The sequence below is a fragment of the Hippocampus bargibanti genome, linkage group LG08 (genome assembly GCF_051943395.1).
Source record: "Hippocampus bargibanti isolate YZ-2025 linkage group LG08, ASM5194339v1, whole genome shotgun sequence".
NCBI classification, from domain to species: domain Eukaryota; kingdom Metazoa; phylum Chordata; class Actinopteri; order Syngnathiformes; family Syngnathidae; genus Hippocampus; species Hippocampus bargibanti.
Window position 1 is genome coordinate 24,791,913 of NC_142741.1, and position 12,537 is coordinate 24,804,449.

The 12,537-nt window shown below is 40.3% G+C and overlaps 2 protein-coding genes across 2 annotated transcripts in view; both read right to left on the bottom strand.

Annotated features, from left to right (window-relative positions):
- Positions 1-6,244, bottom strand: part of gpr45 (G protein-coupled receptor 45) — a 41,299-nt gene extending 35,055 nt beyond the window's left edge. The window contains exons 1-2 of the mRNA XM_089003352.1: positions 5,262-6,244; positions 2,825-2,949 (exon numbers count right to left, since the gene is read on the bottom strand). The gene's annotated coding sequence lies outside the window, so the exon portion shown is untranslated. The remainder of the gene's footprint in view (positions 1-2,824; positions 2,950-5,261) is intronic.
- Positions 6,245-7,672: 1,428 nt separating this feature from the next.
- tmem182a (transmembrane protein 182a) lies at positions 7,673-12,459 on the bottom strand. Its single transcript, XM_089003354.1, has 5 exons — positions 12,309-12,459; positions 10,300-10,423; positions 9,223-9,321; positions 9,014-9,151; positions 7,673-8,072 (listed from the first exon to the last, which is right to left on the bottom strand). The coding sequence occupies exons 1-5, from the start codon at positions 12,453-12,455 to the stop codon at positions 7,852-7,854; spliced, it is 729 nt and encodes a 242-aa protein (XP_088859480.1). The 5' UTR covers positions 12,456-12,459; the 3' UTR covers positions 7,673-7,851.
- Positions 12,460-12,537: the final 78 nt, after the last annotated feature.

Genomic DNA, 12,537 nt, shown 5'->3' on the forward strand with positions numbered 1-12,537 from the left:
CGAACTATGTTTTATTTTGAAAAATGAAAAATTACCAGATTACTTCCGTCTATTAAACTACTAAAGGACAACCGACACCATTTTTTTGTTTCTTAACTGACATCAGAAATGATATTGATATTTTTATTCAAATGCAAACCACCAATAAAAATGACTTAAAGTGTCCAAAATCTACAAAAAAATTGAGCTGGGAATTGGTTGGGCATTTTCAGAAAGTCCCGCCCCCAGTTTGTGATGTCACCCCAAGACGTCTTGCATTGCTGAAGAATCAAAACAATGGCTTCAGATTCTGAGAATATGCTTTCTTGTGACACATCCAGTTATGAATATGATTCAAATAGTTCTGAAGAGGAAAGCATACGTTTGCAATCGATTAAAGAATTTTTTCCGTGCCATTATGAGGCAACATTGAGGGGAAATGTCTCATCGAAAAAGAGGTACAAAATGGCGACCTCCTGTGGCCACCTCCATTTCCACAGGCTGATAAATTCCTTATATGGAGCTTGGACGCCCTCATTTGGTGGCTTTTGGGTGCAACACGAGGTTGTCAGACCAAACAAGTACAGCAAAATACATTGACGTGATGGAAGGACTGCTACAATGTATCTTTTTTTCGGTCAGGGGCGTTCCTTCAGTGACGTCCCGTCACGAATCGTCACCAACTCAAAAACAAGACTTCCGGAATATTCAGAGCGAGTCTTAAAAGGTAAAATATAGCTATATGCGGTGGAATCTTTGTAAAATACGCTCAGTAGAAGAACGGAGACGTCGGTTGTCCTTTAAGGGCCAGTCAACCACAGAAGATTGTTTTATAATCTTAATTTTAACATTTATTTTTTTTGTAATAAGCAGTCGATTTTGTTTCGCTCAAATCAACTATTTTTGACCAAACAATGCCCACAACTCAACCCTCACAATTTTTTTTGAGTGAAAAAATACATAGTATTTATGATCATGTTTGCTTTGATGAAGTCTCCAACATTTGAACAGTCCATCTGAACAGCTTCACCTTCAAAATGTAGAGAAATGTGGTCATCTTTTTGTTTCTTTTTTGACAAAAACTTTTACCATGACAAACGCTTTGATCAACCACAAGCTGCTTGAAGTCGACACATTTCCCGAGATCTTCAAAAGAGTCAAGCATGGTTTTGATCGATGGTGATGTCATCCCAAAAGAGACCGAATGCTGTCATCTGCTGGCTATAGTTACTGCTTAGTTTTACTTTGAAGGATTCAACCAGAATTGGTCAATGGTTTTTGTCCCTCCACCACATTTTTTTTTTTCTGTTGGTCTAAATTTACATCAGTGGCACTCCTCATTAGCATTGCCGTTGACGATATTTAATATCAAAAGCCTATACCAACCGCGACGTCCATCAAATTGGGTTATTCTTACCCACGCAGCAAAATGCCTTTGGCACTTTGAATGAACCCGTTCTCCTGACAAGAAAATGGCCGCCGGCTTGTTTTGGTGCTCTATTCCCCGCACCCAGTCGTCGGTTAAAGCCACGTGATTGGTCAAGAACGCAGCAGTGAGGGGAGGTGGTTTAAACATTAAAGAGAAAGGCAGACGACAGAGAGAGTGACAAAATGGATGGAAAAAAGTGACATTTGGACTCGTTTCAACTTTGATAGTTCAAAGGAAGAGTGTAGACTGCAAGGTTAAAATTCCCATCAATCAGGCTCCACAAATAACCCGCACTAGCCATCTGTACACTTGACACAAAAAGCTATCAACCCAGCGAAACAGATGAAAAGGTTTCTTCAGCCGTTATCTGTACTTCTTTGACGGTATTGGACGTTTCACTTCTTATCCAAGAAACTTCGTCAGCAAACTAAAGTCTCACTGGTAGTTGGATAAGAAGCGAAACGTCCGACACCTTCAAAGAAGTACCGATGACGGCTGAAGAAACCTTTTCATCGATGAACCACTCCCGTACGACTGAGAGCTTACACAGACGCCCAGCTAAACAGAACACAATTGATGAGGAACAAGGTAAAATGATGGCAGAGAAAGCACCTACAAGGGATCATTCCTCAAGATGGTGGAAGAAGAAGGCTACGTTCCTCATCAAGTGTTTAATGCTGATGAAACCCGGCCACTCCATTCCAGCAAGCCATCAACGACCATCACAAAGGTAAATAAAACCACTTTATTATACAGTACAGTTTATGTCATTAATTATAATACCATAGCACATTTAGTATACATAAAATAAGGTGTATTTTATGTAGTTTTAAGGCTTAAAAAATTAGAAAGTAGAAAATGATGTTTGATGGGGACTTTATTATACAGTATAGTTTATTTCTTTAATTACAATACCTTAGCACATTTATTGTACATAAAATAAGGTATATTTTGTGTAGTTTTAAGATAATTAGAAAGTAGAAAATTATGTTTTATGGGGACCTGGGAACAGATTATTCTCAATTTAATGGTTTCCTATGGGAAATTGATTTTTGGGATACACACTTTTCGCCTTTCACACTCTCTCTGGGAACCAATTATGTTCGTAAGGCGCTACAATAGAGGCTGGGGTGACGCGCTACTACTTCTACTAGCGGCAATGGAGTCGGTTGCTGCTAACAGTAGTTGCGAGACCTGTTGTGGCTCAATTTGACTTCACATTTAAGGCGCATCTGCATATAAGGCACAGGGTCATTTTTTTGGAAGTCTTTGGGGTGCGCCTTATACACCGCAAAATACGCTAATTAATTTGTAATGTTTCCAACAAGACACGAGTTCAGTTCTCGTCCGTGTTACATCCCACTTGATTCAATCCTATCTGCTCCCATTCCGCCCTTTCATCATCAAATGTCTCACCTCATCCTTTATTTTCCTCCTCACTTCTTTTCCATCCCTGCGCTGCCGCCGCCGCCGCCTCGCCTCGCATCAGGTATTTGTTTAGGAATCTCTCGGTGGAAATTACACTCCATCTCCGGCGCTTCCTATCAACACACAATTATCACGGGCAATCATGCAGAACAGTGTTCAATTCAGCTGGAACTCCCACTCTGATGACACGGCGCCGTAGAAGGCTGCGTGCCGCACACTAGCATTAAAATCCGTGGATATAGTGCAGAGAGGCTTTTTTTTTTTCTTTTGTAATCTTATTACCATTTCATTCAAACCAGGAAGTGAAGCAGATAAGAAACATCGTCCTCAAGAGACTTTTTTTTTCCTGCAGGTAGACGGCAAACTAATCATGTGATTATATCTTACATCATATTAGCATCTAGCAACCTTGGTGGTATGATCTTGTTTTGAACTACTCTATGAGTATATGCTGCGTTAGTGGATCACAACAGGGGTCCGAACTTCATTTTAGATGTCATTTTTGGACCACTGTGTTTCTTTTTTTCAGTCAAAGTTAAAGGACAACCGACGTCTCCGGACAAGTTGTGTCCATAATTTGTAAAATCACTTCAAATGACTTCGACTGAGCGTATTTTACAAATAATCCACGGCATAAAGCTATATTTTACGTTTTAAGACTCGCGCTGAATATTCAGGAAGTCTTGTTTTCGAGTTGGTGACGGTTCCTGACGTGACGTCACCGAGGGAACGCCCCTGACCAAGAAAGTGACACACAACGCATTTTGGGTACTTTGTTTGGTCTGAAAACTTCGTGTTGATCCGCGTTGATGGCGAAATTAGAAGGAAAAAACAAATATCGCGATGGTGAATCATTGTGTGTTGTACCAAGACTACTATTTGATACTATTTGACACAAATTCCCAGCAGACAAATCAGCCCATTTCCAACGGAGCTTGGGCGCCATCTTGTGCATTTTCTGGGACGCAACATTGGAGTCCTGACGGCTCGAATTGATACGGGAGGACTTCTTTAATCGATTGCAAACATTTATGCTTTCCTCTTCAGAACTATTTCAATCATATTCATAACTGGATGAGTAACATGAAAGCATCTTCTCCGAATCTGAAGCCATTGTTTTGATTCTGGAGCAAGGCAAGACGTCCTGGCGTGACGTCACGAACAAGCCGGCGGGACCTTCTGAAATTCAGCATCTCCGAGGTCATTTTGAAGTAGTTTTGGAACACTTTAAGTCATTTTTATTGATGTTTTACATTTGACTAAAAATATCAGCCTGCGTGTTTTGGGTATTTTAGATGCTATAAAAAGTTTTTCTGATGTCAGTTAGGAAACAAAAAAACGGTGCCGGTTGTCCTTTAAGCTGTTATCTTTTTTACAATGTATAGTTCCATTTATTTATTTTTTTTCCATATTCAGCTAATCCGATTAGATCTGATCTATAGCCAAAAGTACACCCTGATTGGTCACGAGGCAAAAACATAAAGTTAAAGGATAATTCCATACCTGTCAAACTTGGCTAATAGCTTCCCTTATAGATGATTACAATTTCCGTATAAAAGTTGTAGTACGCCGTACATTATTTGAAATGTTTTTTTTTAAAAATGCGGAAACGCAGTCAGCATTTGCACGTTATGCTTTCATCAACCCGACCATACGCAGCGCAAAAATATATATATATATACAGTGTATACGATTGAGGATTACTTTTGCTGGTTTTCTGTGAAGATAGTAGCGAATTTGAGCCAAAATAGTCTTTGTAAGATCAGTTCACATGTTTTTGTCCTGTATAAAAGTTGTAGTACGCCAGACATAATTTGAAAAAAAATTATTTTTAAACGTATAAAATACGTATGATTAAAGCTCATGTATTTTGTTTTTCTACTTTCATTCCTTTCATAACTTTTGCTGCTGTGTAAATTTCTCCACTGCGAGACTAATAAAGGCAAATCCAATCCAATTCACAATCACACTCACACCTATGGATAATGTAGAAGTCTCATGAACATAACATAACATGCATATTTTTTATTAATTTAGGAGAAAGCTGGATTAGTATCACAACATTAAAGGATTACCACAGCTGTGATATATGTAATTCAATGACTGCAAGTTTGATCTTCCGTAAAATCTTCAAGCATCATTTCTATTCAATGCATTTATTAGTTAACAGTAATATGTCACACAAAATTAGGATTTGTGATTTTGACACTGACACTGACTAACAAGAAACTGTTGTTTCGCTCAATTGATGATGTATTCCAGCATGTAACCACTCGTAAGATTGTTTGTTGACACCCGTCGGCTGCTAAAAATATTTGGTGGAATCAATAGCGTCTTGTGTATATTTATTGTCATACTTTTTTGGTCATTTCATCATTCACAACATCAGTTCCTTTGTGCTTCCACCCCCTTTCGTCCCACTTACCTTTCCGTGTTTCCTTATGCGTTGAGTTCGTGCCCAAAACGTGAGTACAACCAAGTGTACTCGTGTATGTTTAGTAAGTTGTGGCTCGTGTCCGGGTTATACGTTAGCCACACTAGCCCGCTAGCATCAGATGACCGAAGTTCGCGACGATTCATCTAATAAGGCAAAAGCGTAGTTTATTTTAGGTCGAGATGTGTCAACAGACGATGCCTAATTCCTCGTCGTTCCGAAGAAGACCGTGTGTCTTTTGTTTTCGAGTGTATGCCGACATTCACTTTTTAATGTTAGTGTAGTTAATCCGTGTGGCCGCTAGATGGTGCGATTACCCTGTTATTCAATTGCCTTTCCCTCACGTTTGTAGACTCAACTTCAACTTCAACTTCAATCAACCCAAGTTTCATTCTTGAGTGTTCCTCCTTATCCAAAGCCTTCATCTTATCCCTACCCAGTCATCTACTCGCTCCCCTTCATCACAACATCTCTCCTATTTGTACTTGCCTGTATTTTTTATTTTCCCCCACTAAACGTATTTAAACACCCCCTTGAAGCCACGTCTCTCCATACCTGTGCTCTGACCGGCACACCAACTGGTCTACAGTTAGCCACTGAACAAAACAGATCATATCGCCTCCCCAACATAGGCTATGCACAATTAAAAATAAAAAAGAATAAAACATCCATCTGGCCTCCTCACATCCTTCATTTTTTTTCTTTGTGCAGTCCCTTAGAACAGAGGTCCCCAAACCCCGGGCCGTGGACCGGTACCGGTCCGTGGGTCATTTGGTACCGGGCCGTGCAGAAAGAATAAATAAATTACATCATTTCGATTTTATTTATTATCTCAGTCCGAACTGTTTTATTTTGAAAAATGAAAAATTACCAGATTACATCCGTCTATGACTTACTCTTGACGCATGTCAAAACGCTTGTCTAGGTCAACATTACCATAGTGACCATAGAGCGTTAAATGACAACCGACGTGTCCAGACAAGTTGTGCCCATAATTTGTAAAAAGTCTTCAAACTACTTCTACTGAGCGTATTTTACAAAGATTCCACCACATATAGCTATATTTTACGTTTTAAAACTCGCACTGAATATTCTGGAAGTCTTGTTTTTGAGTTGGTGACGAGTCCTCACCCTACGTCACTGAAGGAACACCCCTGACCGAAAAAAAAGGACACATTGTAGCAGTCAAAGTCACAGTCAGCGTTATTGTCAGTCCTTCCATCACGTCAATGCATTTTGCTGTACTTTGGTCTGAAAACTTCATGTAGGGCCAAAAAGAGGCAGAAGTGGGTGACAAAGCGCCATGTAAGGAATTAATCAGCCTGTGGAAACGGGCTGATTAATTCATTACACGGCTCTGTTGTCATTTTCTGCCTTTTTTGGGGATTTTCCCACCCCTGATGCCTCAAAATGACATGGAATAAATTCTTTAATCAATTGCAAACATGTATGCTTTCTTCTTCAGAACTATTTGAATCATATTCATAACTGGATGAGTAACAAGAAAGCATATTCTCCGAATCTGAAGCCATTGTTTTGATTCGCCCGCAAGGCAAGGCGTCTTGGGTGACATCACGAACAAGGGGGCGGGACCTTCTGAAACTGGCCACTTCCGGCCACTTTTTTTTTGCAGATTTTGGACACTTTAAGCCATTTTTATTGGTATTTTCCATTTGACTAAAAATATCAGACTGCGTGTTTTGGGTATTTTAGATGCTATAAAACGTTTTTTCTGATGTCAATTAAGAAACAAAAAAGTGATGTCGGTTGTCCTTTAAAGGGCAGAGACAATGTTACATATGTTGTTGTTGGTGCGATGTTACCAGGACTCTGATAATAAAGTTGTATAAAAATACACAATGGATTCACGTTTATTATTACATATTATTATTATTATATTTAAAAGAAAGCAAAAAACCGTTTCCGTGCCTGTCGTATCCATTTTATTTTGTTGTATTAATCCGCCGGTCCGTGAAAATATTGTCTGACACTGCCTTAGAAAACAGAAACTATAAATCTTCTGTAGATTTTGGACGTGCCGATCCCCATTTTTTTTTTACCAGCAACGAGTTATATCGATAAAAAGTTGATTGAGACGTATGAGATTCAATGGCGGCGACCATTCATTCCTGATCAAATGCTCCATTCATGAGTGAAATTAGCATCCGTCTGTCAGCCGGCAGGTGTGAATTATTTCATCTTCCTCTCACGCCTTCTCTCAACTCGTGATGAGATGACATGCACTCCACGTGGAGGCTACAGAAGCAAAATAGGGCGTCTGCCTTTTATTTCTGGTAGCTCTGGCCGAGGCCCAGATGGAACTACACTGCCCCCTTGTGGTCATTTGGAGACAGCCGCATCCCTCTCCAATGTACAGTACGTATATGACAGACACATTCAAATAGAAATGTACTGTTTTTATTTATACGCAATTGTATACACAGTGGTTGAAAAGCACTGCTCTAGCGAATGGCTTTCTAGTTATATACTGTCAATGAAGCACGGTAGTAAGTCTTTTGTGTAAGCCATTAACGCTTGAATGTATTCTGATTTCCAAACGTTTGGCTTTTTAATTCCCGACTTAGATGTTCTTAATGGTTCGGCCGATCAGGAGGAAGAGGAGACCAGCCAACAGAGAGAAAAATACACCGATGGGAGCGAACATGAAGGAGAGGCCGTAGTTGATGGTCAGCTTGAAATCCGAACACATGGTGGAACGCTGGTAATTCGCGTAAACCTCCACCACGTCCATCACCTCGATCCACAGCACGTACATCACCACCACACACAGCAGGAAGAAACCTAATCATGATGAATTTAATTGGTTCTCAGACAGAGTGTGTAAGGTGAAAAGTGTGTATCCCAAAAATTCATTTCCCATAGGAAACCATTAAAATGAGAATAATCCGTTCCCAGGTGCCCATAAAACAAAATTTTCTAATTTTCTAAGCCTTGAAACTCCTAAAAATATACCTTATGTTATGTATAATAAATGTGCTATGGTATTATAATTAAAGAAATAAACTGTACTGTATAATAAAGTCGTTTTATTTACCTTTCTGATGGTCGTTGATGGCCTGACGGAGTGGAGTGGCCGGTTTCCTCAGCATTAAACACTTGATGAGAAACGTAACCTTCTTCTTTCACCATCTTGAGGAATGATCCCTCGTAGGTACTTTCTCTGTGATCATTTTATCTAGTTCTTCATCAATTTTGTTCTGTTTAGCTGGGTTGATAGCTTTTTGCATCAAGTGTACAGATGGCTTGTGCGGGTTGTTTGTGGAGCCTGATTGATGGGATATTTTTACCTTGCAGTCCACACTGTGCTTTGTTCTACTTTAAATAATCACTATCAAAGTTGAAACTCTCACTGTCGTCTGCCTGTCTCTTTAATGTTTAAACCCCGGAAAAATCGATTGCAAACATTTATACAGGGCAGTTTGTGACGGTGTATCCTGGCGTGACGTTACGAACAAGGGGTCGAGACTTTCTGAATCTCGCTATTTCTTGAGCTCATTTTGTGGCAGTTTTGGAACACTTTAAGTCATTTTTATTTTGCATTTGACTAAAAATATCAGCCTGTATGTTTGGGGTATTTTAGATGCTATAAAAACGTTTTTCTGATGTCAGTTAGGAAACCAAAAAAAATTGGTGTCGGTTGTCCTTTAAAGTGCAATGCATGTGCAAATACATTTTTTTGCAGCACTGGACAATGATTAATAATATTCAGTTGAGAGTCTCACCTGATGCCAAAAAGAAACCACCTCCCGTTTTGTACAGGCAATGGCTGGCGAAGGGAGCTGCGCAAATGATAAAGAAGCTGGCGAGTACCACGGCAACCACCCCAATGAGCATGAAGATGCTCCAGAAGCCTCTGTATACTGAGAGGAAAAGACAATTTTTGCACATGCATCCATGAAATGATGATGAAATCAAGTCGAAGGACACCTACTGATGGCAGAGTCATAAGCCGTGGTGTTGTGTGTTTGATGGGTTACCGGAAATGGGAAGAGGTAGGCATGCACACACACTTTAAAGTTGGGCTGATTTGCTGTGGAAGAAAAGACAAATAGAAATACCATATGAATATATTATCGTTAGGGTTACACTTTTGATTGATCACCAGCCAATCAGAGCGCACTTGTAGACAAAGAAGCAATAGGAAGTTATCGTATTTAAAAGTTTCATGCTGTTATATGCTTAGTCAACATTTGTGACTTGAATACACAATTGAAACACAGGCAACCTGGGGTCAATCTGAGGTCAACAGACACAGCTTGTGTTAAACTGTCATCTAGGAGATTTGGCCTTGGACAGAATTTAGGATTTGGGAAAGTCCTTAATCACCGAAGTAATTTACGACTTGAAACTCCTTCACAGGAAGAGCTCATTAGCCAGGTTACAAATGTATCAGTTCATGGAACAGACAATGTTTCATTGCTGTTAGTGCTTAGAACTCAAGAGGTGGTATTCTAATCAAGAAAACTATGTTTTACTAATGTATCACTTTAATTTGCATATACTCTCAATAAATAGCTTGGCAGACGGCTGCAAAATTCAGGCGTCTGTCATGAATGGTTACGTCTCCTGCCGGCAGTAAAAGACAATCTTTCTGGGTTCAAACCTTTGTCCACAGTGTCCGATCGGACATCTCTGACATATTCTCAGATTGAGACTACTGCGATTTGTCATCATACCCATTATTGTCTTGTTTAAGTGATAATATGAACCAGTAAGAAATACATGTAGAAATAATATTATCAGACTATTAACTCATTCACTGGTAGACGATGTGCAAAAATGTGTCCACTCCAGTGCCAGGGTTTTTGTCATTTTCACTCTTTTTGTAGAATATTGAGTTTTAGGACTACATAAACATTTAATGCATCTTAAGAAATCTTGGACTCTCTTCTTTCATCAGAAAAAAAAGAGTTAATTCCTAAGTTATGTGGAGCTAAATTTGGGAATGGAAGTGACTGAGTTATCGACGCCTGCATTCACCATAAACGAGTCAAAAAGTCTGACTTACTGAACCAAAGTGTCCATAGCAGGTCATCTTCTTGCCCGTTGCCTCCAAACAAACACTTCCAGAAGAAGCCCTCATGGTACAAAGTCACTCCACTGGTGGCGTTTTGTACTGACATATCACTAAGCTGCAAGGAAAAAAAATACAAGAATTTAGGAAGTACAGTGATACCTCGGTTTACGAACCCCTTGGCTTACGAACGTTTCGGTTTACGAACGTTAAATTTATCAAAATTTTACCTTGGCATGCGAACTATTTTTCGGGATACACACGGAGCTGCCACAATGAGTGATGTGTCATTCGCGAACGAGCCCGTTCTTCTAACAACAAAATGGCAGCCGACTTTTTTTTTCCTCTATTCCCCGCCCCCAGTCTTTGGTTAAAGCCACATGATTGGTCAAGAACGCAGCAGTGAGGGGAGGTGGTTTAAAAATTAAAGAGACAGGCAGACGGCAGTGAGAGAGTTTCAACTTTGATAGTTGTAGACTGCAAAAAAGATTGATGCAAAAAGCTAGCAACCTAGCTAAACAGAACACAATTGATGAAGAACTAGATATAATTATCACAGAGAAAGCACCTACAAGGGATCACTCTCAAGGTCACTTTACAGTCACAGTTTCTGTGGGTGAGCAGCAGCAGCCACACGCGCCAGCGTTCACTCAACCCGGAAGAAACTCAAATAGATAGAAAGCGAGCTAGCTGGCTAATAGATAGCCAATACATAGCTAGCTAATAGATAGCTAAGATTGTTGACATTTATGGTGTCCAATCACTTTTTTTACAACAGGCTACTAATGTTGTAGATGGAGGTGCTTGCTACATGGTGCCCACAGTCACTATCTTTGGGTCAACTAGCTAGCTAGCTAATAGATAGCTAGCGATGTAGCCAACTCTGTATTTTGACCTTAGCCTAATTTATGAAAAAAAAAAAACAACACACTATCAATTGAAGATCTCAAATGTGAGCATTTTTATCTTCGGCATTCGCTCTCATTAGATTGGATAAGAGTGAGAGATGCATGCAGTAACTAATAACAGCTGTTGCTACGGGGGTATTTACATCATACCCCCACTACCCCCCCCCCCCCCCCTCTTCTTTGTATATCACATAGCTATCGTCGAAACCAAAAACAAGACACTCCCTTTGCGCTATCTAAAGCGAGATGTGTTCTCATAGGTGATATTTAATGTGACATGGCCAAGCGCCTTTCAGAACAACCAAGGACACTTTCCAACAAAAACAAAGCACAAAACAATAAAAAAATAAGTAAAATGTGGGTTTTGATGTGAGATTTGAAAGGAGGGAGTCAATATTATGGATGTTGGGTGGAAGTCAATTCCATAGTTTGGGAGCAGAGCGGCTGAAAGCTCTGCATCCCATCGTGGTGAGACGGGCAGAGGGCACATAAAGGTGAAGGGAGGATGACATAAAGGATATTATCTCTCCGTATGCTAATTCAGATGTGACCTTGGAGTACAAGTTTGCCCACCATTTCCGTAGAAATGTCCCGGTTTGCAAGGTGGTGATGGCAGTTGTGGATCCCAATGAGCAGGCAGGAGGGAGCAGAAGGTTGTGTTTGAGAAATTGTATTAAAATAAAGTCAACGGGAACAAAAATCAAAAACATCAAAGTTATTCAAACAGAAAAATACAAAGTATCAAATAAAGAACAAGAGTAAAAGTCTGCCAAGATGAAACAAACACATGCACAGTATACAATGCATACAATTGCCTACAAAGCATAAAATGACCCGACACCGAATGGTCGTGCCGGGAGTCCTTTTAACTGTCACTGATTGGGAACGACCAGCATCTGCGAGGCAGCAGGCAGGGCTGACAGCGCCACCCGTTGGTCGCCAACCAGATCATGACAAGAAGCTCCCTAAACTGAGCTCTCATAAGGTTTCCAAAGGTCATGCATGATGAAGTATTGACCGCCATGTTTTATTTAACATTTGACTTACAAATGATTTGCCTTGTAGGCATTCAACATCTGTTCCTTTACCACTTACCTCCCCGGCGGTGCGGCCGTCATCAGAAAGTGGACGGCATCTCTCCGAAGCCAGAAGCCAGTAATCGCTTCCAAATGAAAGCAGGATGAAGACCACCGCCAGAGCCCCAGACAGACCCGCAAAAAACAACGCCACGTTGAGCTTCATGGCCACGGTGGAGGGTAAATAATGCTTTTGTGGTTCTGGAAGCACGCTCAGTCAACTAAAGTCGTGGTCCTAAGTGACAATG